The 23786-nt window shown below is 41.2% G+C and overlaps 4 protein-coding genes and 1 pseudogene across 4 annotated transcripts; 2 read left to right on the top strand and 3 right to left on the bottom strand.

The window, feature by feature from the left end:
• The first annotated feature begins 1710 nt into the window (after positions 1-1710).
• On the top strand, positions 1711-6444 carry LOC145942170 (uncharacterized; annotated as a pseudogene).
• Positions 6445-9615: 3171 nt separating this feature from the next.
• LOC145942169 (uncharacterized) lies at positions 9616-10726 on the bottom strand. Its single transcript, XM_083048638.1, has 2 exons — positions 10659-10726; positions 9616-10444 (listed from the first exon to the last, which is right to left on the bottom strand). Exons 1-2 carry the CDS (start codon positions 10724-10726, stop codon positions 9616-9618), a joined length of 897 nt encoding a protein of 298 aa, XP_082904764.1.
• A 1038-nt stretch (positions 10727-11764) lies between these two features.
• Positions 11765-12952, bottom strand: LOC145942168 (uncharacterized). Its single transcript, XM_083048637.1, has one exon. It carries the CDS (start codon positions 12950-12952, stop codon positions 11765-11767), a length of 1188 nt encoding a protein of 395 aa, XP_082904763.1.
• LOC145942167 (uncharacterized) lies at positions 12949-15644 on the bottom strand. Its single transcript, XM_083048636.1, has 4 exons — positions 15079-15644; positions 13314-14185; positions 13067-13204; positions 12949-12965 (listed from the first exon to the last, which is right to left on the bottom strand). The coding sequence occupies exons 1-4, from the start codon at positions 15642-15644 to the stop codon at positions 12949-12951; spliced, it is 1593 nt and encodes a 530-aa protein (XP_082904762.1).
• Positions 15645-22942: 7298 nt separating this feature from the next.
• LOC145942166 (uncharacterized) lies at positions 22943-23506 on the top strand. Its single transcript, XM_083048635.1, has one exon. The coding sequence runs from the start codon at positions 22943-22945 to the stop codon at positions 23504-23506; it is 564 nt and encodes a 187-aa protein (XP_082904761.1).
• The last annotated feature ends 280 nt before the right edge of the window (positions 23507-23786 follow it).

The raw sequence follows: 23786 nt of genomic DNA, 5'->3' as shown, positions 1-23786 counted from the left end.
AGTAAGAAATTATATTTTCATTCTCTTTTTATGGTGAATTTAGATTGAACCTAAGTTGATCTATGTAAGAGTTTTTCGTCGAATGCGCTTTATAATATTTTTTTTATATTTAAAATTAGAAGAAATTTTATAAGGCATAAAGAAAGACATGTTCTCGAATAGTATGTATGGCGTAGTGGATGAGCACAAGAATAGTAACTGCGAGAGCCCAGGTTCGAATCTATGCTCTCCTTGTCAACCTTTTTTTTTATTTTTATATATACATACAATCTACATGTAATATCGATTATTTAGTACGTAGAAATCAATATTCGGCATATATCTTCTTATATATTTGTTTACATAAAATATATATAATAGTGAAATGGAATATTTTTTTTACAGAAATATTTTTTTTATTCTTAAAGATTTAAACATTTCCTAGAATTGTCTTAAATAATGTAATAATATTAGAACACACACGTTTTACAAATACAACCATTCGGATTCTCTACCTGCCTACCTAACTAAAGGTTGCCGGATTAAAATGTTTTGATTTATTTTATACTATAAAATCGGATTATATAAAGCATAATAACATAAATATTTTTTACATATAGTACATTTTATAAATGTGTGTCTAAATATATGCCGAATATTTTTTTCTACGTAGTAAATAATACATATTACATGTAGATTGTATGTATATATAAAAATAAAAAAAAAAGATTTGCAGCATAAATCTTGAACCTGGGTTCTCGCAATTACTCTTGCGCTCACCCACTGGGCTATACGTACTACTTCAAAACGAGTCTTTTTTTCTGCCTTATATTGGACATGAAAATTTCTTCAAATTTCAAGTATACATATATGTATTTATATATGTATTTATATATGTATTTATATATGTATTGTTGTATTAATAGAAAACAACAAAAATTAAAAGAATTAGAAAATTTAAATGAAGAAACAATAGAGAAAGATATTAATAACATACAAATTAATATAAGTGGAGATATACATGAAAGCACAATGCAGGTAGATAAAGATGAGCAAGCTTTGCAGGATGTCATTATGTATGACGAATTAGCTACAATGGATCTTGAAATAGAAACTAACGAGGAAACAGTAACACATGCATTAAGTGATAATGAATTGGAAAAAATATTAGAAGACGACAGCCAGACTGAAGAGGATACTTTAATAATAGATAATAATATAGATGCATGTCGTGTTGAGAGTGGCAGTATGCCAGGAAAATGTATCATAGATTTTGCATATTGTTTTCAACAACTTCATGAACAATTTGACGACCACAGTCGTGGAATAGAATGTGGTTTTCGCGACTTGACATTTATCGGTGTCCGTACGCACGGATTAAAATATAAATTAATTTTCAAGTGCCGAATGTGCAATGTTGAAAATTCTGTCGACACTGAGCCACCCCCTGAGGAAACACTAGACGTAAACACAGGCGCAGTGGCTGGCGCTATATTAACTGGTATAGGTATAGGATACACCCAGTTAAAAGAAAGTTGCGCTGCTATGAATATTAAGTGCATAGGAAGGAAAAAGTATGAAAGTTGTCATGAAACTGTTGCCGAAGCATTCGCAAAAGCTGCTGAAGAAAGCATGAATGCTGCTGCGAAAGAAGAACGTGAGTTGGCATTACAACGCAATGAAGTGATAAATGGAATACCGTATATAGCAGTAACAGGTGATGGAAGCTGGATGAAAAGATCATACAGAACAGGACGATATGATTCTTTATCAGGTGTAGGCGCAATATGTGGTGCGCAAACAGGCAAAGTGCTGCACATGTCTGTAAGAAATAAATATTGTGCAGTTTGTGTAAAAGCAGAGAAGCTCCAAAAAGAACCTGCAAATCATAAATGTTACAAAAATTGGGGAAGAGATTGCAGTTCAACAAGTATGGAAGCAGACGCAATCGTGGAAGGATTTAAGACAAGCATAGAAAAGCGTGGATTAATTTATTCCACATACATAGCGGACGGAGATAGCAGCGTATATAAAAAAATAATACAGACAAATCCGTACCCTAATATTTTTATAGAAAAAATTGAATGTCGAAATCACCTACTGCGCAATTTGGCAACAAAAATAAAAGAAATAGCAAAAACAAAAGGACGTTTTGGAAAATTAAGACATGTTATAGACAGTCGAGTACTGCGAATTAGAACAGCTGTGACAAAAGCTGTGCAGTACCGTTTGGAGGAGCAGAGCATAATGCAGCAAAAGATCATAGATTTAAAAATGGATCTAAATAATGTAATAAGTCACGTTTTTGGCGAGCATAATGAATGCTCAAAGATAGGATACTTTTGCGATGGATCACAAAAAGAAAATGAAGAAAATTATATTCCACAATTAAAAAAATGTGGACTTTACGAAAAGTTGCAAAATGCGTTAAAATATCTCAGTTGGAATGCCAAAAGTTTATTGCAAAATAAAGACAGTAACAGAGTAGAGACTTTTAACTCTGTTATATCAAAGTGTACTGGTGGAAAAAGGATAAATTTCGGTTTAAGAGGCTCATACGAAACGCGTTGTAATGTTGCGGTAGTCGCATTTAACAGTGGTGAGCCTATAAGTCGCCTAAGTTATGCTCTAGGAACAAAACCAGGATAAATAGCTACGGAGTTGGAAAATAATAAAAAAAAAAGTGTGCAAGCTTCACATGGCACGAAAAAACGATCGACGCAACGGAATTTAAAACGTGCAGCGACAGACAAAGATTATGGTCCGCAGGCTGATAAACCTGATGCAACAGCAGCCGAATTAGAATTAAGAAAAACGCAACACATGCATATGCTGCAAGATTGGCAATTGAAGCGAATAGAAATAGAAAAAGAAACTCAAGAACAAGGAGCAAGCGGTATTTGGTGATATTATCGTACAAAAATGATCACCGCTTCTCACTTTGGACACATATGTAAAATGAGAAAAAGTACTTCTTGTGCATCAAGAGTAAAATCGATAATATATCCACAAGAACTAAATGTAGAATCTGTGCAACATGGGATAAAATATGAGGACGTTGCACGTGAAAGTATCGAAAGTGTATTGAATATTAAAATTGATCGTTGCGGATTATTTATAGATTCTGAAATTCCATTTTTAGGCGCTTCGCCAGATGGATTAATAGGAGATGATGGAATTGTGGAGATAAAGTGTCCCTTTGCAGCACGATTCTTAACGCCTGAAGATGCCATTGCAGCAAATGTATCGAATCTGCAATCATTGTATAAGACTGGAAAAGATAAGGAAATGAAACGCAGTCACATATATTATTATCAAGTACAGGGACAATTATATATTACGCAACGACAATATTGCATCTTCGCATTGTGGACACCATTAGGTTTAAAAATGGAAAAAATTGTACGTGATGATGCCTTCTGGGCAGAAAATATGGTTTCCAAACTGGTGCAATTTTATGAAGACTGTGTACTACCAGAATTACTTGATCCAAGACGGGAGAGAAACATGCCAATCCGTGATCCCGATCATATAATCGAAGCAAAGAGGCGAAAAATGATAGAAAAAGAAAAAATTGATAAATAAATATAAAAAAATAAAATAACTAATAAAAAATTGAAAAAAACTAATTCTCTATACTAAATACTAAAATGCATTCTGCGCGGTGCGCAGTGATTATTTCCAAAATGCATTCTGCGCGGTGCGCAGTGATTATTTTCAAAATGCATTCTGCACGGTGTGCAGTGATTATTGTAAATGCATTCTGCGCGACGCGCAATGATTATTATCAAAATAAAAGCTCATCTACCTGCATTCTGCGTTTAGCGCAGTAAATATCACAATAAAAACTGCTACTTGGACTAACATACAAAGACAACATTAACGCATAGAGTTTTTTATATGTAACAATAAACCGGCAATACACTGTGCACATGTAAAGAATCGTGCAAATGGATGATTGAATTGGTCAAATGAGTGCACGGGTGCATTTTTATCTTTCCATTAGAGTACAAAATAGTTATTCTCTGTTGGATAGATATGATTGTAATCCGTCTGCTCTCTACTTCAGCAGAGTTAAAATTTCATAAAGTGTGACATAAATGTTAATATTCTGTCTTATTATTAAATAATTAAACATTTTAAAAAATTTAAAAGATTTTCCTACACTCCTTTTCCTAGCTAATCTGTATATATATATAATGGTCAATTTAATGTATATTTTTTAAATATTAAATTATTATTAATATTACATTTATTAATTTTATTATTGAGTAATATATTAATAGCAGTAATATATAAACTTGCTTCTGGGTGGAAATATTTCTTATATCTATTCTTTATTATTTTTCGATTAAATATGTAACTTTTTATTTATTTTTATACGACAAACACTACTATATGTATTGTATAATAAATTGTGATCGATTCAACATTTGATTATAAATCGTTACGCCGGCTAACCTAGCGAACAGCGAGATATATCGTGTGAGAATATAGCGCACGCGAGAAAGAGAGAGAGAGAGGGGGGAAACCTTACATTTGTCTTTACTGTTCGAAGCTCCGAGCGTCGAGCGCATATGTATTATGTATCGCGTATCGTATGTGCCCCTTCTCTACCTCCACTATTCCTCTACCAGTCGATTCTTACAAGAACTACGAAATCCAAAAAGAATAAGTTATAGTTCATTCTAAAGGGGAAATTTATAAAAAAACTGTAGAGGAATAACTTTCAGTGAATAAACCCTAATTTTTGAGAAATTGCAATTAAAATTGGATATTCGGTCAGCATACGTTAAGTGTTGTACTTAGCGACCAATTTATCGAAGTGCCATGGCAGCATAGACTAAGGCCTTTTCCTATCATAGTGCTCAAACATTTACCATTAACTATGATCCAAGCTTACACGATTCTCTTTAACAATCTATTAAACTATAGATATTTCCCACCGCACTGGAAAAAAGCCGTGGTAGTGCCGATCCTAAAAAAAGACAAAGATGATGCAAACCCTTTAAACTATAGGCCTATAAGCCTTCTCCCGAACATAAGTAAAGTATATGAAATGATAATAAACGACGCGTTACTAGCAGTGTGCTCGGAAAAAAACATTTTACCAGAAAACCAATTTGGCTTCAGATCTAAACATTCCACATTACACGCTATTAATAAACTTACCTCAGATATCTGCTGGGCCTTAAACGACAAAAAGTGCGTAGGAGCTTGCCTCATTGACTTAGAAAAAGCGTTTGACTCTGTTTGGCTATCGGGTCTCATTGTCAAGCTTAGTCAAAATGGATTCCCTGAATATATGACAGAATTAATATGGAGTATGACAAAGAATAGATCCTTTGTGACCGCTACAGGCACATCCACGTCCTCAAAGGAGTTCACTATAACAAACGGATTACAGCAAGGCACAGTAAACTCTCCCATTCTCTTTAATATATATACATGCTATGTACTAAAATTCTGTAACATAAACTCAATTTGCCCTGTAAAATCTATCGCGTTCGCGGACGATTTGATAATTTACAATGAAGATTCGTGGCCGTCAAGAATACAAAGCAAACTACAAGACGGTTTTGAAAGAATAAACTCATACTATAAATCTTGGAAACTGAAAATAAATACAAATAAATGTGAAACCATTTTATTCAGACAAAACCTAGACTACGCAAATAAAAATGTTAGAAAGAATTATAAAATATTTGCGATAAAAGAAGGAAATGAAACTATACCACATAAAAACTACGTAAGATACTTGGGAGTCTATTTAGATGAAAAACTAAAGTTCAACATACATATCGAGACTAATTAAAGAAAGCTAAAAAAGCCTTCTTTAAATATAAAAGACTCTTTTATTCGAAGATACTTAACAAAAAAATTAAAATAATATGTTACTTGTTACTAATCAGACCTATTATCACTTACGGATGTCCTATATGATATAATGTCAGTGCATCGCAGATGGAAAAAATTAGATTGTTCGAACGCAAATGCCTAAGAATATGCCTGAGAATGTTTGCAAATCCAGAATATGATTACTGCAAGCATTACAGCAATAAAAGGATATACGACAAAGCAAATATACCTAGAATAGACAATTTTATAATAAAACTTACTCGAGACCATTTTGCAAATGCAGCGCTCATTAGCCACAATAGTCTAATCTTTAGTGCATTATATCCACATCCAGAATACCATGCCAAAACATTAATTTCAGGTTTTATCCCTCCTGAAGCTTTCACATATCTAGATGCCAATGGTTATATACAAGATATAAACAATATTCCAACCATTTATCACATACCTAGATACAAGAACATAAAAAAAATAAAATATCCACCATACGTTAACTGCTTAAATGACAATATTAACTTACGTTACTGTATGGACCTTCCAGATAGAGATATACAGGACAAGCATCGAGGAAAACCTAAATACTGGTGGCTTGATATAGACGCGTAACCTTTCTCTTTTCTCCATATAGCATTTAAGGAAAAGATAAAATAAAATAAAATAAATTAATTATTATTATCATAGAAATATACTAAATTAAATTAAATTAAATTGATTAACATACCAAAGAGTAAGCTATAACCATATTTTTAGTAATTATATATACATATACACATGTGAGTGTAAAACTCAACATTAAATATTTATAGCCCATAAATTATAGTGCAAAAGCCAAAACAGTATAAAATAACAAAATTTCAAATAATATCTTCGTTCAATTACATACATATTATACTATAATATAACCTTAAAATATATTTAAAAGATCTCAATAATAGAAGAGATATTAGTATATAAGGAAATATATTAGAATAGAAGAAAAATGTAAATAGAAGAAGCATGTATAGATAGTACTTAGCTTTATTTTACTTGTTTTGTTGTTCATTCCTAATTTTTTTTAGTTTATACCATATTATCGTATAGCATAATATAGAATTCCAGAGTTTTTTTTTCACTGCGCCTTTTTATCTGGAACAACACTAATATCGATCTGTAAAGATTCGTCCGCGAATCACACTAGTAACAAAAACACCTCATTACATCGATTCGATTCTTTACGCACATAACTTATAGTCCTGAGAGATTCTCCTGTGAGACCACAGCGACAAAACATAAAAATGTAAAAACTTGTTTATTAATTTTGTAAAAATTGTTACACATAATAAACAACTTCAACAACAACAAGGCCTTCGCGTTATACTCTTTCATCATAACCGATGACAGTTCGAGTCTCCGTAGTATTAATTTTTTTATTTTATATATTTTTTTAAATAACTATTCTATTGTACAATTTAATTAATTTTTATTATTCTTCACAGGAAAAATATTAACATAAAATAATTTACAAAAACAAATTTCTGTCATAAATATAAATTTCTGTTTTTTTTTATTATGTATAATAAATATTACATGATTGTTAAATATTCATTAAATTGTACAATAGAGTTATTAAAAAAATATAAAAATAAAAGAAATTTATACTCCGGGGACTGGAACCGTCATCAGTTATGATGCAAGAGTATAACGAAGAGTATTGGGTGCGCAGTCTACTTATCATGCGGTACCAGTCACACTGAGTTCTTATTCCTACCGCAACAATGTCGCCACTGTCAACGCGGAGTTCTCGGCTTAGGGACCAGGAGCCTTAGGGCCTGAGCAGAATGGCTGACTTACAACTTTAAGACAATGTTTTATGCCCTTAAGTTTTTGTCTTATGTAACGCACAATACTGTCTTTTGTCTCAAATCTTATAAGTCAGCTATTCTGCTCAAGCCCTTAAGAGTCGGCAGGAGACCCAGGCAAACTCCGAATTGATGTTGGAGACCTCGCGCGGTAACAACGCGAAACTCCGGTTTCAGTGTTGCCAACGCTGAGAAACTAATTCCCAGACTTTATGTAGTGGTGTATGTCTGTACACGTACACACACCATTGCATTGCTCACGCGGACGCACGGTAGAGAGACAAGGATCGATAATCACGTTATCCTTGTTCCTCTACCGTGCTAATCACATGACATGCTACACGCGAGATTCGGCATGAAAATGCTTTCTGGCCTTCTGTAGCAGAAGGCAGTAACGTAGCAAGACTAATAAGCACCCGTTTGTTGTTAATTTTATATATGCTTATGCATATATGTGCATATATATATACAAATAATATCAAAAATTTATATATGTTTCCAAATTGTACAATGATATATAATAATAATAAAATAATAATTCGTAGCGTGAACTAATACACAGCATATAAGACACGGGCGCTTATTAGGCTTGGCAATTTATTGCTTTTTCACTTATACTTTTCATCGATATTTTTTATGTATCGTCAGCGCGATAGAGAGATAATAGGAGAGTCTTGTTTCATTATCCTGTAGCAATTATAGATTGGTATGGCACGCCGTTTTGCTATTTAATACCATCATAAAAATTCTACTAAATTAAATTGATACTGAAAGAAAAGAAATTATTATTATGTCTAGACATATTTATAATTCATCGAATTATTATTAAGCTATCATATAATTAAACACGCAGAATTAAAATTATGTCTAGAGAAAATATTAATTTTGAATTTATTTTATGTTATAACAAAAATTTTTCGGGAATTAAAATTATGTACATAATTTTAATTCCTGAATTTTTATTATGTACATAATTTTAATTCCCGAATGTGAGAGATCGCGATTACGCGGAGCGAGAACGTGGTGCGCGGATAAGTGCAACAACAGAAACGGCACGACGATAAAAGTGAATTAACACAGCACACGAACAAAAAAAGGATCAAACGAGAATAGTGCGAGTGATAACAGTATATTTGAGTCAACTGACTATAACTATATACACAGTGTACAGTGCGGATACGAAGCAAGTATACCGCGACGATTACAGTGCGCTGATTGCAGGAAGTGCAATCGGAGCGAATGCTCGATTGCCCGGAAGAAGTCCGAACAATTTTTGCAAGAGAAAAGCGGTCTATCAGCGCGAACGACTGGAAGACGAGAGAGCGATCGGGCGCCGAACGAACGGCTTTATCCCGCCGACCTTCGAGAAGGTTCCGAAAACAACATTACCGAATTTGTGATTTTGTTTCAAAATAAATGGAATCTTCTCGAGAGTCGGAGGACGAAACCGTTTGTTTTCGACAATTTGTTTGTCATGGGACGGTTGCCCGTGACCGTTCGGACGGCGGGATACGTTCCGCGAGACGCGCGCAGCGGGGCGAGATAGCGGGAGTACGATTGGCGCACGAGCGAATGGCGCGGATAATCGCGCCAAATTCGAGCGGTTATCTCTATCCTTCTTTCTCTGATCCGCAACATCCCGCCCGCCTCGTCGAGGTACTAGCGACGAAAAGTCTAGTATTTAATAGCCCGCTAGTGACTTATTGCTGCCGCGAACCGGGGTGTCGCGCGCTGTCGCGAAATTGACAGCTGAGGTTAGGAGCCTCATGTGCAGTGTGGTGAGAGCGAGTCGATACAACGAGAGACCGAGATTTCACGACAAACAGTAAGTACGAACAGTTAACTACATTTACAATATCGGACGGAATAATTATGTACTCTAATTATTGAATTAATTTTACAGATTATTTACAAGTGCGCGGGAATCGCGACACGTGGGTTACGCGGGTGGCTCCGAATCCGCGGCGGCTATCGTCGGCAGTGGTACAAGTTTAACCACTGGCCGGGTCAGCTCGCCGACGGAGGTGCGGACGTCCACCACGCGTACTCGCCCGTCCTCTCCCGGGTGGAGGCGCGTGACGCGAGCGAGTGGCCACCGACACGGTGGTGTGTTCTCGCCCTTTATGAGGCACAGCTGGCCTTCGAGCAGGGCCCCGCGAGTGGCCCACCATTTTGGCCGCGGGGTGAGACCCTGCAGATATTCGCGAGTCCATCGCTGCCAAAGGTGGTCCCGCATCTGCTGGAGGAGACGCCACCGACTCAGCCGATTAGACGCGGCGTCCAAGAGTGACGGCTCCGGGATGGCGAGAAGAGGGCCCTCCACCAAGAAGTGCCCTGGCGTCAGAGCGTCGAGGTCGTCCGGGTCGTCAGACAAGGCCTCGAGCGGCCTTGAATTGAGGCAAGCCTCAACCTCAGCGAGGAACGTGGAGAGTTCCTCGAAGGTTAATTTGGCCTCGCCGATGGTGCGACGCAGGTGGTGCTTGACGGCCTTTACGCCCGCCTCCCACAAGCCGCCGAAGTGAGGAGCCGACGGTGGATTGAAGCTCCACCGAACTCCTTCGTCTGCGAGGCGCCCGATGATGGAGTTGACCTCGCGACCAGCTGCCCTGAAGAGGTCCCTGAGTTGCCGGTCAGCGCCCACAAAGTTCGTGCCGCAGTCGCTATAAACGACCGAGCACAGGCCTCGACGCGACACGAACCGGCGGAAGGCAGCTAGGAAGGCCTCGGCGGAGTAGTCACTGACGACTTCCAGGTGTATAGCGCGGGAGCTGAAACAGACGAAGACTACCAAAAAACCTTTGTAGGCTTTGTGTCCGCGCCCTTTCGTCGTCCTGAGCCAGACAGGGCCGGCGAGGTCCACGCCAGTGTGCAAGAATGGACGACTCGGGGTGACACGTGTCCTCGTAGGTCACCGATCCTCGGCTGTGGAGTGGCCGCCCGCCATCGCACGCAGGGAAGACAGCGATGAATGTGGCCGCGAACCAACTGGCGGGCTCGCGATATCCAAAAGCGCCGCCGGATGTCACCCAGGGTGGCCTGGACGCCTCCATGTAGTGTGCGCCTGTGAGCGGCGTCGATCACCAGGTGAGTGATATGAGATTCCGGCGGTAGAATCATCGGTGTCGTTGATCAGCGTCCAAAACCGAATGTTTCAGCCGCCCGCCAACCCGCAGGATGTCCTCGTGGTCGAGCGTGGGAGCCAGCTTGCGGAGCGGACTTCTGGCAGCTAGTGGTCTCTCGGCACGGATATCCCGCAGCTCCGGATGGAAGCTCAAGGCCTGAGCCACCCGGATCCAGCGAGACAGTGCGGCTTCTAGCTCGTCAGGCCTCAGAAACGTGGACGCGGCCTCAACGTCGGCAGGGCGGAGCTGTCGAGCCCGCCAGCGCCAAATCCAGGCTGACACGCGGAGTAGGCAGCGAAGGCTGGAGAATCGGCAAAGCTCCTCCGGTTCCCGCGCCTCGGTGATCAAATGGCATCGTGGTGGCCGCTGTTCTGGCATTTCGGTCGCTTCCGGGAGCCCGACGTCCTTCGGCCAGGTGTCTGCAGGATTGACGAGATAACCAGGCCCAGACCACCACAACGGGTGATGCAGCATTTCCCTAGGCGACAATCCCCGGGAGGCGCAGTCTGCGGGGTTCTCCTTGCCAGGTACGTGTCGCCATCTTGCATCCGGATTTTCCCGGTGGATTTCAGCGACATGATTGGCCACGTAGGTTGTCCATTTCGTAGGGTGCCCTCGTATCCAGCCGAGCGTGACCGTGGAGTCCGTCCAAAGGTGCACAGCAGACGTTTCCAAGCCCAAGACGAGTCGGACGTGTTCGGCCAGTTTGGCCAAGAGGGCTGCCCCGCAGAGTTCCAGGCGCGGAAGCGAGACACGCTTCAATGGCGCGACCTTGCTCTTGGCGACCACCAGGTTCACGGTTGGTTGGCCGTCAGCCTCAGCCCTGAGGTAGACCACTGCGGCGTAGGCGCGTTCGGAGGCGTTGGAGAATCCGTGGAGTTCCAAGGAGCTGGATGGAGCGTCGCAGTGCAACCAACGTGGCAACCTGATGTCCTCGAGCAGGGGTAGCTCATTTTCAAGGCTAGTTCATACTGCGGTATCCTCTCTGGTCAACGGTGCGTCCCAATCCAGCTGCTGCAGCCAGGCGGATTGGATCAGCAGCTTCGCACGCACGAGGATCGGCGCCAGCCAGCCCAGTGGATCGAAGAGGCGTGCCGTCTGGGAGAGAACTGACCTTTTCGTTGGTGGAGCCGTTGGGCTCAGTCGTACCGACAGGGAGAAGACATCGTCCCTTGGGTTCCAGCGGAGACCCAGTACCGAATGTTCATGCGACGGCAGCCGGGCGCCCGTCGTGGTGCTCAATCGGTGTTCGAGCGGGATCCTCTTCAGGAGATGAGTGTCGTTGGCGGCCCACTTCCTGAGCGGAAAGCCGCCCGCCCCGCAGAGCGAGACTACCTGGTCCAATAGACGGCATGCTGCGTCCAGGTTGGCTGCCCCGGTGAGAATGTCGTCCATGTATATATCATGGTAAAGCACGTCGGCGCCTAGCGGGAAGCGGTCGGCTTCGTCGCTCGCGAGTTGTCGTAACACGCGGATGGCGAGGTACGGTGCGCTCGCAAGGCCGTACGTGACCGTATTCAGCTGATACTCTCTAACTTGACCCCCTTCTTCCCACAGGACCCGCTGCAAGTCTCGGTCGTCTGGATGGAGCAGTATCTGCCGATACATCATCTGCACGTCGGCGACGAAGACGTATTGGTGCCGCCGCCATCGAGTCAAGGTGTCGGCGAGCGACGGCAACAGATTGGGTCCGGTGTGCAGGACGCTGTTGAGTGACGCTCCGGAGGCCGTGCGTGTGGAGCCGTTGAAGACAACGCGGATCTTAGTCTCCGTACCCGAACTTCGCAGCACCCCGTGATGCGGCAGAAAGCTGGTTCGATCACTTAGCGAGGACGGTGTGACCTTGGACGACATGTGGCCGAGCGTAATGTACTCGCTCATGAAGGCCCGGTACAGCAACCCGAAGTCGCGATCGCGGTCGAAACGACGTCTCATCACGTCGAGGAGACGAGACGCGGCGCGGCGCGTGGAGCTGAGATCCGGAGGCTCCGAGCGAAGCGGGAGTCGCACTTGATAGCGACCGTCGGCAAGTCTTTCGTGAGTACGCACGAAATGATCTTCGCACTCTTGTTCTTCGGTGGTCAGCGGCAGGATGGACGGCGCGGGGATGCTCTTCAGTCTCCCAGAAGCGGCGTACGAGTTCAGCGAGGTCATCCATTGTGGAACACTGAAGTGACGACACGGGAGTCGCGGCGTGTCCGGACCCGACGACTCCTAGTAGTACCCAGCCGAAGCGAGTTAGCTGGGCACCGGGTTCAAGCGGTCTACCTCGGCGAAGACCCTCTGGCATGGCGAGGTCTAGGTAGACGTCAGCCCCGAGCAGTAACTCCACGGGATCCTGGCCGTGATATTCCGGATCCGCGAGATCGAGGCCGTCTAGATGAGGCCACGAGTGAGCTCCGCCCTCTGAAGGTCCACACACAGGTGGTATACACAGAGAGACGCGGTAACACGAGCGGCGAGGCGGCGAGCGCGAAGTGCCCGTCGCGCGAGAAGACGGTGACGCCGATCCGACCGCGAGAGACGCCCGTCTGAATGCCACCTACTCCGAAGATGGCCACAGAAGAAGGTGTTCGCGGTAAACGGAGCCGCTGAGCCAGCGATTCCGCGACCAACGAGGTCTCCGAACCCGGATCGATCAGAGCGCGCACGGCGTGGCGAGTACCCGCGCGATCAGCCACTAGGACGCGAGCGGTCGCTAGAAGAGCGGGTCCGCACTCCACGGGCGGTCGTTTCGCGACGTGGACCGCCACTGATGAAGCTGGTCTGGCTGTCAAGGCCGCGACCGTGAAGGCGTCGTGCAGCGTCGTGTGATGCTTTCCAGAGCACGTGCCACATACCTTTGATGACTTGCACTCAGCGAGTAGGTGGCGACCCAGGCAGTTCCAGCACCGCTGGTGAGTATTGATGACCTCTCGTTTTTCATGTACCGTCTTTTTCTTATATTGATCGCAATAGGCTATAAAGTGGTCCTTTTTACACAGGGGACAGCTGCGACTCGGATCGGACCCCTTGCTCCCCACGTGGCTGGTGCGAGCGGTGCGGCTGGATTTGTCCGGAGACTTGCTCGACGACCCTCCGGATGACCCCGTCTTTACTGTCTGTAGGACCTCCCACGTCATAAGCTGCTCCTGCAGGAACTCTCGGAGTTTGTCGTAGGATGGCGGTTCAGAAGACTTTCCGAGGGAGCTCTCCCACTCACGACGAGTCTCGGCATCCAGGAGCTCGACGACCAAGTGCACGAAGAGGTCGGTGCAGTCGGAGATCGGACGCCCAATGCCCTTCAAAGCTCCAACGGTCGAGAGCACGCCATGGAAAAGCCGGCGGAACCCGTCGGTTGAAGGAGTCTTCATCCTTGGCAACGAGGTGAAGGCCGTCAGGTAAGATCTGACTAGGAGACGCTTGTTCTCAAAGTAGGAAGTTAAGACATTGAATGCATTTTTATTTAGAATTTGATTTGTGCTTTATTATGTAATAAATTTATTTTTACGATATTGGTTCTATTTAAATATTTATATAATTTAAATAACTGAGTTCTAAGATTATTTCAATCATCTTAATTACTTATTTGAAAGACATTGAATGCATTTTCATTAAGAATTTGATTCTTGCTTCATTATGTAATAATTTCATTTTTAAGATATTGGTCCCATCTGAATATTTATATAATTTAATTAAATTAGATGTGTGATAAGTTTAATCATTTTAATTATATATTTGAAAGATATTGAATGCATTTTCATTTAGAATTTGACTCGTGCTTTATTATGTAATAAATTTATTTTTACGATATTGGTTCTATTAAAATATTTATATAATTTAATTAACTGAGATCTAAGATTATTTCAATCATCTTAATTACTTATTTGAAAGACATTGAATGCATTTTTATTTAGAATTTGACTTGTGCTTTATTATGTAATAAATTTATTTTGAGTTATTGGTTCTATTTAAATATTTATATAATTTAAATAACTGAGATCTAAGATTATTTCAATCATCTTAATTACTTATTTGAAAGACATTGAATGCATTTTCATTAAGAATTTGACTCTTGCTTCATTATTTAATAGTTTCATTTTTACGATATTGGTCCCATCTGAATATTTATATAATTTAATTAAATTAGATGTGTGATAAGTCTAATCATTTTAATTACTTATTTGAAAGACATTGAATGCATTTTCATTAAGAATTTGACTCTTGCTTCATTATATAATAATTTCATTTTTACGATATTGGTCCGATCTGAATATATATATAATTTAATTAAAATTAACATATCCCATGCTTGCTCCAGGTTGTCCTCCATGGAAGGCAGGTTCCGGATCAGCTGTTCAGCATCGCTCTTGACGCTCGTTTTGAGATAGTGGAGCTGCTCTATCTTCGTCAAGGATGAATCTCCGAGGACCATCGAGTGAAACAGGTCTCGGTAAGCTGGCCAGTCCTCGAATTTGCCGCTGAACTGAGGCAAATTGATCCGCGGTAAGGTTCTGCGCGACGGCGCGGTTTCTCGGGACCGGTCGCACAGCTCGGCTTCCGTCGGCTTGGTAAGCCTTCCTTCAAGCTCAGCAAGCTCGGAGCGCTGCGTGTAATATGCCGTTTCGACCTTGCTGAGGAGATCGTCGGTCGTGTAGTCATCTTTCTTGATCTCCTTCCAGAAGGTGGCGCGAATCTCCTCATGCTGTTCCATGAATTTCGCCCACTTGTCGTCCAGGAGGCGAATCGCGGCGTGGATGGTATGGACGTTCAGCTTGGCCGTCCCGATCTTCTTCAGGTTGTCCACGCTGCGCAGTATGCGCGCGTGCAACTCATGCTGAGCGTCGATCATCTGATCCAGCTCCATTTTCTGTCACAGGTCACGGCACGCACTTGGACACGAAGAACACTCACCCCGACGGCGAAAACTCACAGCTGCCGGACGCGACAAAGGCGCGAGGATCCGGCTCGAAGGACCAGAAAATGTGAGAGATCGCGATTACGCGGAGCGAGAACGTGGTGCGCGGATAAGTGCAACAACAGAAACGGCACGACGATAAAAGTGAATTAGCACAGCACACGAACAAAAAAAGGATCAAACGAGAATAGTGCGAGTGATAACAGTATATTTGAGTCAACTGACTATAACTATATACACAGTGTACAGTGCGGATACGAAGCAAGTATACCGCGACGATTACAGTGCGCTGATTGCAGGAAGTGCAATCGGAGCGAATGCTCGATTGCCCGGAAGAAGTCCGAACAATTTTTGCAAGAGAAAAGCGGTCTATCAGCGCGAACGACTGGAAGACGAGAGAGCGATCGGGCGCCGAACGAACGGCTTTATCCCGCCGACCTTCGAGAAGGTTCCGAAAACAACATTACCGAATTTGTGATTTTGTTTCAAAATAAATGGAATCTTCTCGAGAGTCGGAGGACGAAACCGTTTGTTTTCGACAATTTGTTTGTCATGGGACGGTTGCCCGTGACCGTTCGGACGGCGGGATACGTTCCGCGCGAGACGCGCGCAGCGGGGCGAGATAGCGGGAGTACGCGTGAGTGCGATTGGCGCACGAGCGAATGGCGCGGATAATCGCGCCAAATTCGAGCGGTTATCTCTATCCTTCTTTCTCTGATCCGCAACACCGAATTAAAATTATGTACATAATAAAAATTCAGAAATTAAAATTATGTACATAATAAAAATTCAGGAATTAAAATTATGTACAAAATAGAAATTCGAGAATTAAAATTATGCACATAATAGAAATTCTCAATAAATATTATGTCTTGACATAATGAAAATTTCTTTCAATTTTAGTATGAAATTTAGAATTAAAATGACAGTAGCACGTAATTCCTATCATGCCAAGACATAATTTTAATTCATTTTTATTATGTCATGAGATAATATTAATGTATTTTTATTATGTCTTAACATAATAATAATTGCAGGAATATAAATTTTGTAAGCTATCATAATAATTCAATGAATTAAAATTGTGTTACAGTAGTAATACTAGGCGGGTTCTAACCCATGGGGCAATGAGGGATGGTGAGGGGCGAGGGGAACCCAGGGCGCGGGGGAATGACGTCACGCGGGGAGGGGGGATGACGTCACGCGGGGAGGGGGGTTGACGTCACGCGGGGAGGGGGAATGACGTCACGCGGGGAGGGGGTGGCGTCCGCGGGGAGGGGGAAGCGTCCGCGATTTTGATAACGGGTCCGCGAGGGGTCCGCGGGAAGGGGGAGGCGTCCGCGAGGTTAGGATCCGCGAGGGGTCCGCGGGAGGGGGAAGCGTCCGCGATTTAGGTGACGGGTCCGCGAGGGGTCCGCGGGGAGGGGGAAGCGTCCGCGAAAGACCGCATGAAGCTTTGTTGGTGAGGGGTCTGCGGGGAGAGGGGAATCCGCGAAAGATCGCATGAAACTTTTTGGGTAAGGGGTCCGCGGAGAGAGAGGAATGTGAAGGATAGCGCGAGGCGAACGCGCGAGAGAGAGATGTCGCGAGAGAGACGTTCGCGAAAGAGAGATAGCGGTAGCGAGATGATGCGGCGATTGAGAGCGCGAGGTGTTGCAGCGAGGCGTATATGCAAGAGCGAGAGAGATAGCGCGAGATGACGAGAGGTAGCGAGATGACGCGAAGGAGAGCGCGAGAGCTGATGCAGCGAAGGAGAGCGCGAGGTGCACGCGAGAGAGATATCACAAGAGCGAGAGAGAGATGTTGCGAGACGATGCGGCGATGGAGAGCGCGAGAGCTGATGCAGCGAACGAGAGCGCGAGAGGCGGACGCGAGAGAGACTTTTTTTTTTAATAATATTTTTTTTTTAATTAATATTTTTAGGATGAGGAAGGGGAGAGGACCTATTCTAAAATAAACTATATACTTTTAATATTTAAAATAATTTTTATTATATAACTATGTGTGTGTGCAATCATACAATTTTGTGTGTGTGTGTGTGTGTAAATTAAAAAATTTAAAAAATTTAAAATATAAAATATATAAAATATAAAATATAATATAAAATATAAAATATAATATAAAATGTAAAAAAGTATATAAAATTTACTGCAGCGCGATGGTGGCTGCGAGGTGGCGGTGGCTATGAGGCGGCAGGGCGGAACTCCTACATAACAGAAATTTTTATTAAATATATTATTATTTATTTTATTAATCAATTTATTATTTTAATAATTTTTAAATGAAAAGAAATACTTACAACAATTATTCCTCCTCAGAGGATTCTCTATGCTCAGCATAGGAAAATCTTTTAACGTTCAACTCGAATAGGAAAGAGCGTTTTTTCGGATCATCCCAATGTTTCATATCCCATAGCTGATTTTTTAGAGCATCAGTATGAGGTTTTTTCAAACCGATTTCACGCCCATGTATCGCCTGCACAATTGAATTAACCGGAGTGTGTGTCGAAAGCGCAGGAACACTGGTATCTATGCTTAAGAAACGTTTGCGTAGCAATCTTCTTATTTCTTCAAGTCGCGCGATTCGAGTTGTCCGTGACTGCAAATTTCCAATTAATAATTTCTTGGGGTTCATTTGCATTCCGAAAATTCTCATTAGTTCTTGCGGGCATTGTCCTTCTAACAAGTCGATACAACCATCACAATCTGGCTCCCACATCCAGTAAATCGTTTTATCAATTTTAAGTGGAGGCAGTCCGAAAAAATCCCATTCTTTCAGGTCAACAACATTGCACAACACAAGTTGTTCCAGTAATTCAACGTATTGTCTGCTCGTTTCCGCATTAGAGATTTCCATGTTTCAATGGGTAATATTATTTGATTGCCTCGATTATCACCGAGAGCCAAGTCCACATAGGATATTATTCCGACGCTGATTCCTATTTCCAAATATTTATAGGATGTTGCGGTTAGAGCATATCTTCGCCCAAGTATACGAGTCGCACGCTGAATGCTATAAAAATAATTAGAACAATATTTCAAAAATTATTTAAAAATCATTATTTAAAAATCTTTATTTTGACAAAAAAAAGAATCGAAACTTACTTGTCACTTGTATTCTTAGACATTTCTTGTTTTGGAACGTAATAATTCATGCTGGCGGAGTACATTTTTAAAAGAACCTTTCACATAAGTGATTGATACAATACTAAATCATTATTACAAGTTTTTATTGATACAAAGCAATGGGGTGGGGATTATTGCTGACACAAAATTATTTTTAACCAATCATCAAAGCGCCGATGCACGACTGCTATGACATCATCATCAATGAAATATTAAATGTAAAATAATGCAACATATCCAAAATTTCAAGCGTCAATGTACGACTGCTATGACATCATCCTCAATGAAATATTAAATGTAAAATAATGCAACATATTCAAAATTTCAAGCGCCGATGCATGGCTGCTATGACATCATCCTCAATGAAATATTAAATGTAAAATAATGCAACATATCCAAAATTTCAAGCGTCAATGTACGACTGCTATGACATCATCCTCAATGAAATATTAAATGTAAAATAATGCAACATATTCAAAATTTCAAGCGTCAATGTACGGCTGCTATGACATCATCCTCAATGAAATATTAAATGTAAAATAATGCAACATATCCAAAATTTCAAGCGTCAATGTACGACTGCTATGACATCATCCTCAATGAAATATTAAATGTAAAATAATGCAACATATTCAAAATTTCAAGCGTCAATGTACGGCTGCTATGATATCATCCCCAGGTGTTCAAAACATATGTAACAAAATCACAAGAAAATGCAACATAATTAAAATTTTCGAGCGCCAATGTACGGCCGCTCTCATCTTGAGATGAATCTCGCGAAATGTGCAAAAATGTATCAATTTCAAGGTCGATACATCATTCGTACGTAACAAAATCACAAAGTGCAACATACTCGAGTGCCAATGATCTCTACGATTAAATAAAAATGATGGTAAAGAGGCATACTATGTCAATATCTTTGTCAGAGGTTCAAGAAGTACATCTCAAGTAAAGAAATATGGCACAATTGGAAGCAAGTTTGTTGGAGCAATCCGCAAGGGTGAATTCGGTGGAAGAATATATTGTGTGGGAGCAGCAATGTGACGAATACATCGAATCACTGAAAGAACAAAGTCGAATAAAACGTCCACGATTACCGATCGAAGTTCGACAATCGCTTGTCTCCCAAATCGCGCGTCTCGAAGGGTTGAAGAATTCGGTACGCAGACGTTTTATACACGCAGGTGCTGGAAGCAGTTCGCGAGACGTCGGACTCATATGGCGAGAGATTGATACGGCGTTCGAGAGCCGCATCTTGACTGGTGCGGTGATAAACAGCAATCACATCGAACCTCGTCAATTTCTAGAGGAGGCCAAAGACATTGTGATCGGACACGTGCAAAAAGTGTTGCAAAAACACACTAGTGTGAAAGTGAACATTATGTTTAATGGCGAGTTTGTGTCGGGTGATAAACGCGCTAATAAAACTATCAATACGAAAAACTGTGAAATCTTTCGCACGTCTGATTTGCGCGAATGGTACGATCAACGCGCTATGGAGACCACGCTAGCATCTCTCGAAGAGTTTTAAGAACATGATAGTGGTTGGGCAGTGTCGCGAATAATCAATTTAATTGTAAATATAAACAAGTATAATCCAATGCGTGCGGGATGTCACATTAAATTACCGCGAGAAATAATGATGAATAGAGCAGTGATTAACGTGAAATCAAAAGACACTGCATGTTTTGCGTGGGCTGTGGTCGCTGCACTGTATCCCGCTGAAAGAGACGCGGATCGCAAATCTATGTATCCACATTACACAACAGTGCTGAATCTCCAGGACATTGAGTTTCCGATGACGTTGAACCAAATTAAAAAATTTGAACATCATAATGACATTTCGATAAATGTGTACAGTATCGAAGAAAAGAATATTGTCCCGATACGTCTCTCGGAGGAAAAGAAAGACACATCAACTTGTTGTACATGCAAGACAGCAATAGCGTTGAACATTTCGCCTGGATAAAGAATCTATCTCAGCTTGTCAGCTCGCAATTGAGCAAACATGGTCACAAGACATATATCTGTGATCGGTATGTATATTTATTGCAAATTATATATTAAATAATCATAAAATAATTATAAAGTGTTTATAATTGCTATTATCTTTTACAGATGCTTGCATTATTTCGGGTCTGAGGACAAGTTGCAGACACATATGGTAGACTGCAGAGAGATGAATGACTGCGCTATCCGGTTACCGAGCGATAAGGACAAGTGGCTCGCGTTCAACAACTTTAATCGCAAAGAACGACTTCGTTTTGTCGTATACGCAGACCTCGAATGTGTGCTGACAAAGACGAATAAGAAGGAAGAAGAAAAGAATTTATACGAACATCACCAAGTATTTAGTATAGCATATTATGTACATTGCTTATATGACGATTCGTTATCCGAGTATTATTCTCGCCGTAGTGTAGATTGCATTTCGTGGTTTTCCGAACAACTTAAAAATTTAGCGATACGCGTAAAGAATATTTTAGCAACTAACGTCCCCATGGTAAATTTAACATCTGACGTGTGGGAAAAATTTCATAGCGCGACGCATTGTCATATATGTGAGAAACCATTCATGCAAGATGACGATACACGCGTACGCGATCATTACCATCTGACCGGGCGGTACAGAGGTCCCGCGCACTCAAATTGTAATCTAAATTATAAAGAATCTTTTTGTATTCCGATAGTTTTTCACAATTTATCAAGTTATGACACACATTTCATTATCGAGGATATAGCTACAGCGTTTGAAGGGAGCATTGAATTACTTCCGATAACTAAAGAAAAATATATATCATTCACAAAAACTGTCAATAGTACCAACGATGACAAAGATTGGAAAGCTTGCATAAAATTACGATTCATCGATTCATATAAATCTCTCACGACAAGTCTCGATAAATTGATATCTTTTTTTTTTGGATAAAGACAAACTCAAAATTGTACATTCGGAATTTCAAAATTTACCGATTGAAAATTGCATTCTATTAACACGGAAGGGCGTCTTTCTGTACGAATATATAGACTGTGTCGACAAGTTGCAAGATACGTGTTTACCGCCGCGCGAATCATTCTACAGTTCCTTGACCGGTGACACAGTATCCGAGAACGATTACGCGCACGCCGAGAACGTCTGGAACCGATTCTCCCTTCGAACGCTAGGTGAATATAGCGACTTATATTTAAAAATTGATGTCTTGTTATTAGCAGATATTTTTGAAAATTTCCGCGACACTTGCATCGAGAGTTATGGGCTCGACCCTGCGTATTATTATACTCTCCCCGGGTATACGTGGGACGCCATGTTAAAACATACAAATATTACGTTCGAATTGCTAACCGATATCGACATGGTTATGTTTATCGAACGTGGTATACGCGGCGGTCTAAGTCAATGTTCCAACAGATACGCTCATGCTAATAACAAGTACATGCAGTCGTACGATCCATCGAAACCATCATCATATCTCATGTATTTTGATGTAAATAATTTATACAGATGGGCAATGTGCCAACCATTGCCATATGCAGATTTTCGATGGGTCGACGACGTATCTAATTTCAACATCTCGTCAATAGCGCTCGATTCGCATACAGGCTATATCCTCGAAGTAGATTTAAAGTATCCACAACATCTTCACGACACGCACACTGACCTACCGTTTTGCCCGACACATGACAAACCGCCCGGCAAGCGGGAAGATAAGCTTCTCGCAACGCTATATGATAAGAAGCGTTATGTCATACACTACCGCAACCTGCAGCAATGTATGCGACACGGCCTTCACGTTACAAAAATACATCGCGTATTACAATTCACTCAATCTCCATGGGTCCGAAATTATATCGAACTTAATACAAAATTTCGAACACACGCGAAAAATGATTTTGAAAAAAAATTTATACAAATTAATGAATAATGCGGTATTTGGCAAGACGATGGAAAATGTGCATAATCATGTCGATGTAAAACTCATCACACATTGGGATGGACGATACGGTGCAGAGGCAATGATTGCGAAACCAAATTTTCACAGTAGAAGCATTTTTTCTGAAAATCTAATCGCTGTCGAATTACGCAAACTCGAGGTAAAATTTTATAAACCAATCTATGTCGGCATGTGCGTACTCGACATCTCCAAAACGTGTTTATACGAATTTCATCACGAGTACATGTCATCGCTGTATCGTGACAGATGCCGGGTAATGTACACCGACACAGACAGCCTAATATATCACATTGAATGCGAAGATGTATATGAGAATATGAAGCGCGACATGAGCAAATTTGATACGAGCGATTACGCTGTGGACAATGCGTACGGTATACTGCTCGTGAATAAAAAGGTACCCGGTCTAATGAAAGATGAAAACAACGGCGCGATAATGACCGAATTTGTAGGGCTTAGAGCAAAAATGTATGCCTTGCGAGTGGATGGCAAGAAAGATACCAAAAAAAAAGTAAAAGGTGTCAAGAGTAACGTCGTCGCGAGAACGATAACGTTTGACGATTATACACGGTGTTTGAATGATGATATTGAAATGACACGTAGTCAGTCTTGTATAAGATCGAAATTGCACGAAGTATACACCATTCGCGAGACAAAAATTGCTCTAAGTCCGTACGACGACAAGCGGTATATCATACCTGAAACCACTGATACATTACCGTGGACATTATAAAATACTATTGTAAATAATAGATATATATTTGTTGTAAATATGTATATTTTGTAAAATATGAAAAAACTGTATATTGTATGTATATATATTATATGTATATTAGTATGTATACCATGTAAAATATAAAATTGTATTATTTATAAAGATTATGCGTTAGATGTTTTTACAATATATTATTTGTAAAATAAACAGTGTACAGATATTTTAAATAAATGTTTATAATACATTATTTTTATGTATCCATGAGTTGTGTGAGTACTCTGCGTTGATACCACTGCTT

This window comes from Prenolepis imparis, unplaced genomic scaffold (assembly GCF_030444845.1).
Source record: "Prenolepis imparis isolate NDT839.2.m4 unplaced genomic scaffold, iyPreImpa1.0 SCAF_10, whole genome shotgun sequence".
Taxonomy (NCBI): Eukaryota; Metazoa; Arthropoda; class Insecta; order Hymenoptera; family Formicidae; genus Prenolepis; species Prenolepis imparis.
Note: the sequence above shows the minus strand (reverse complement) of the source record. Positions and strands in the feature narration are given on the sequence as shown.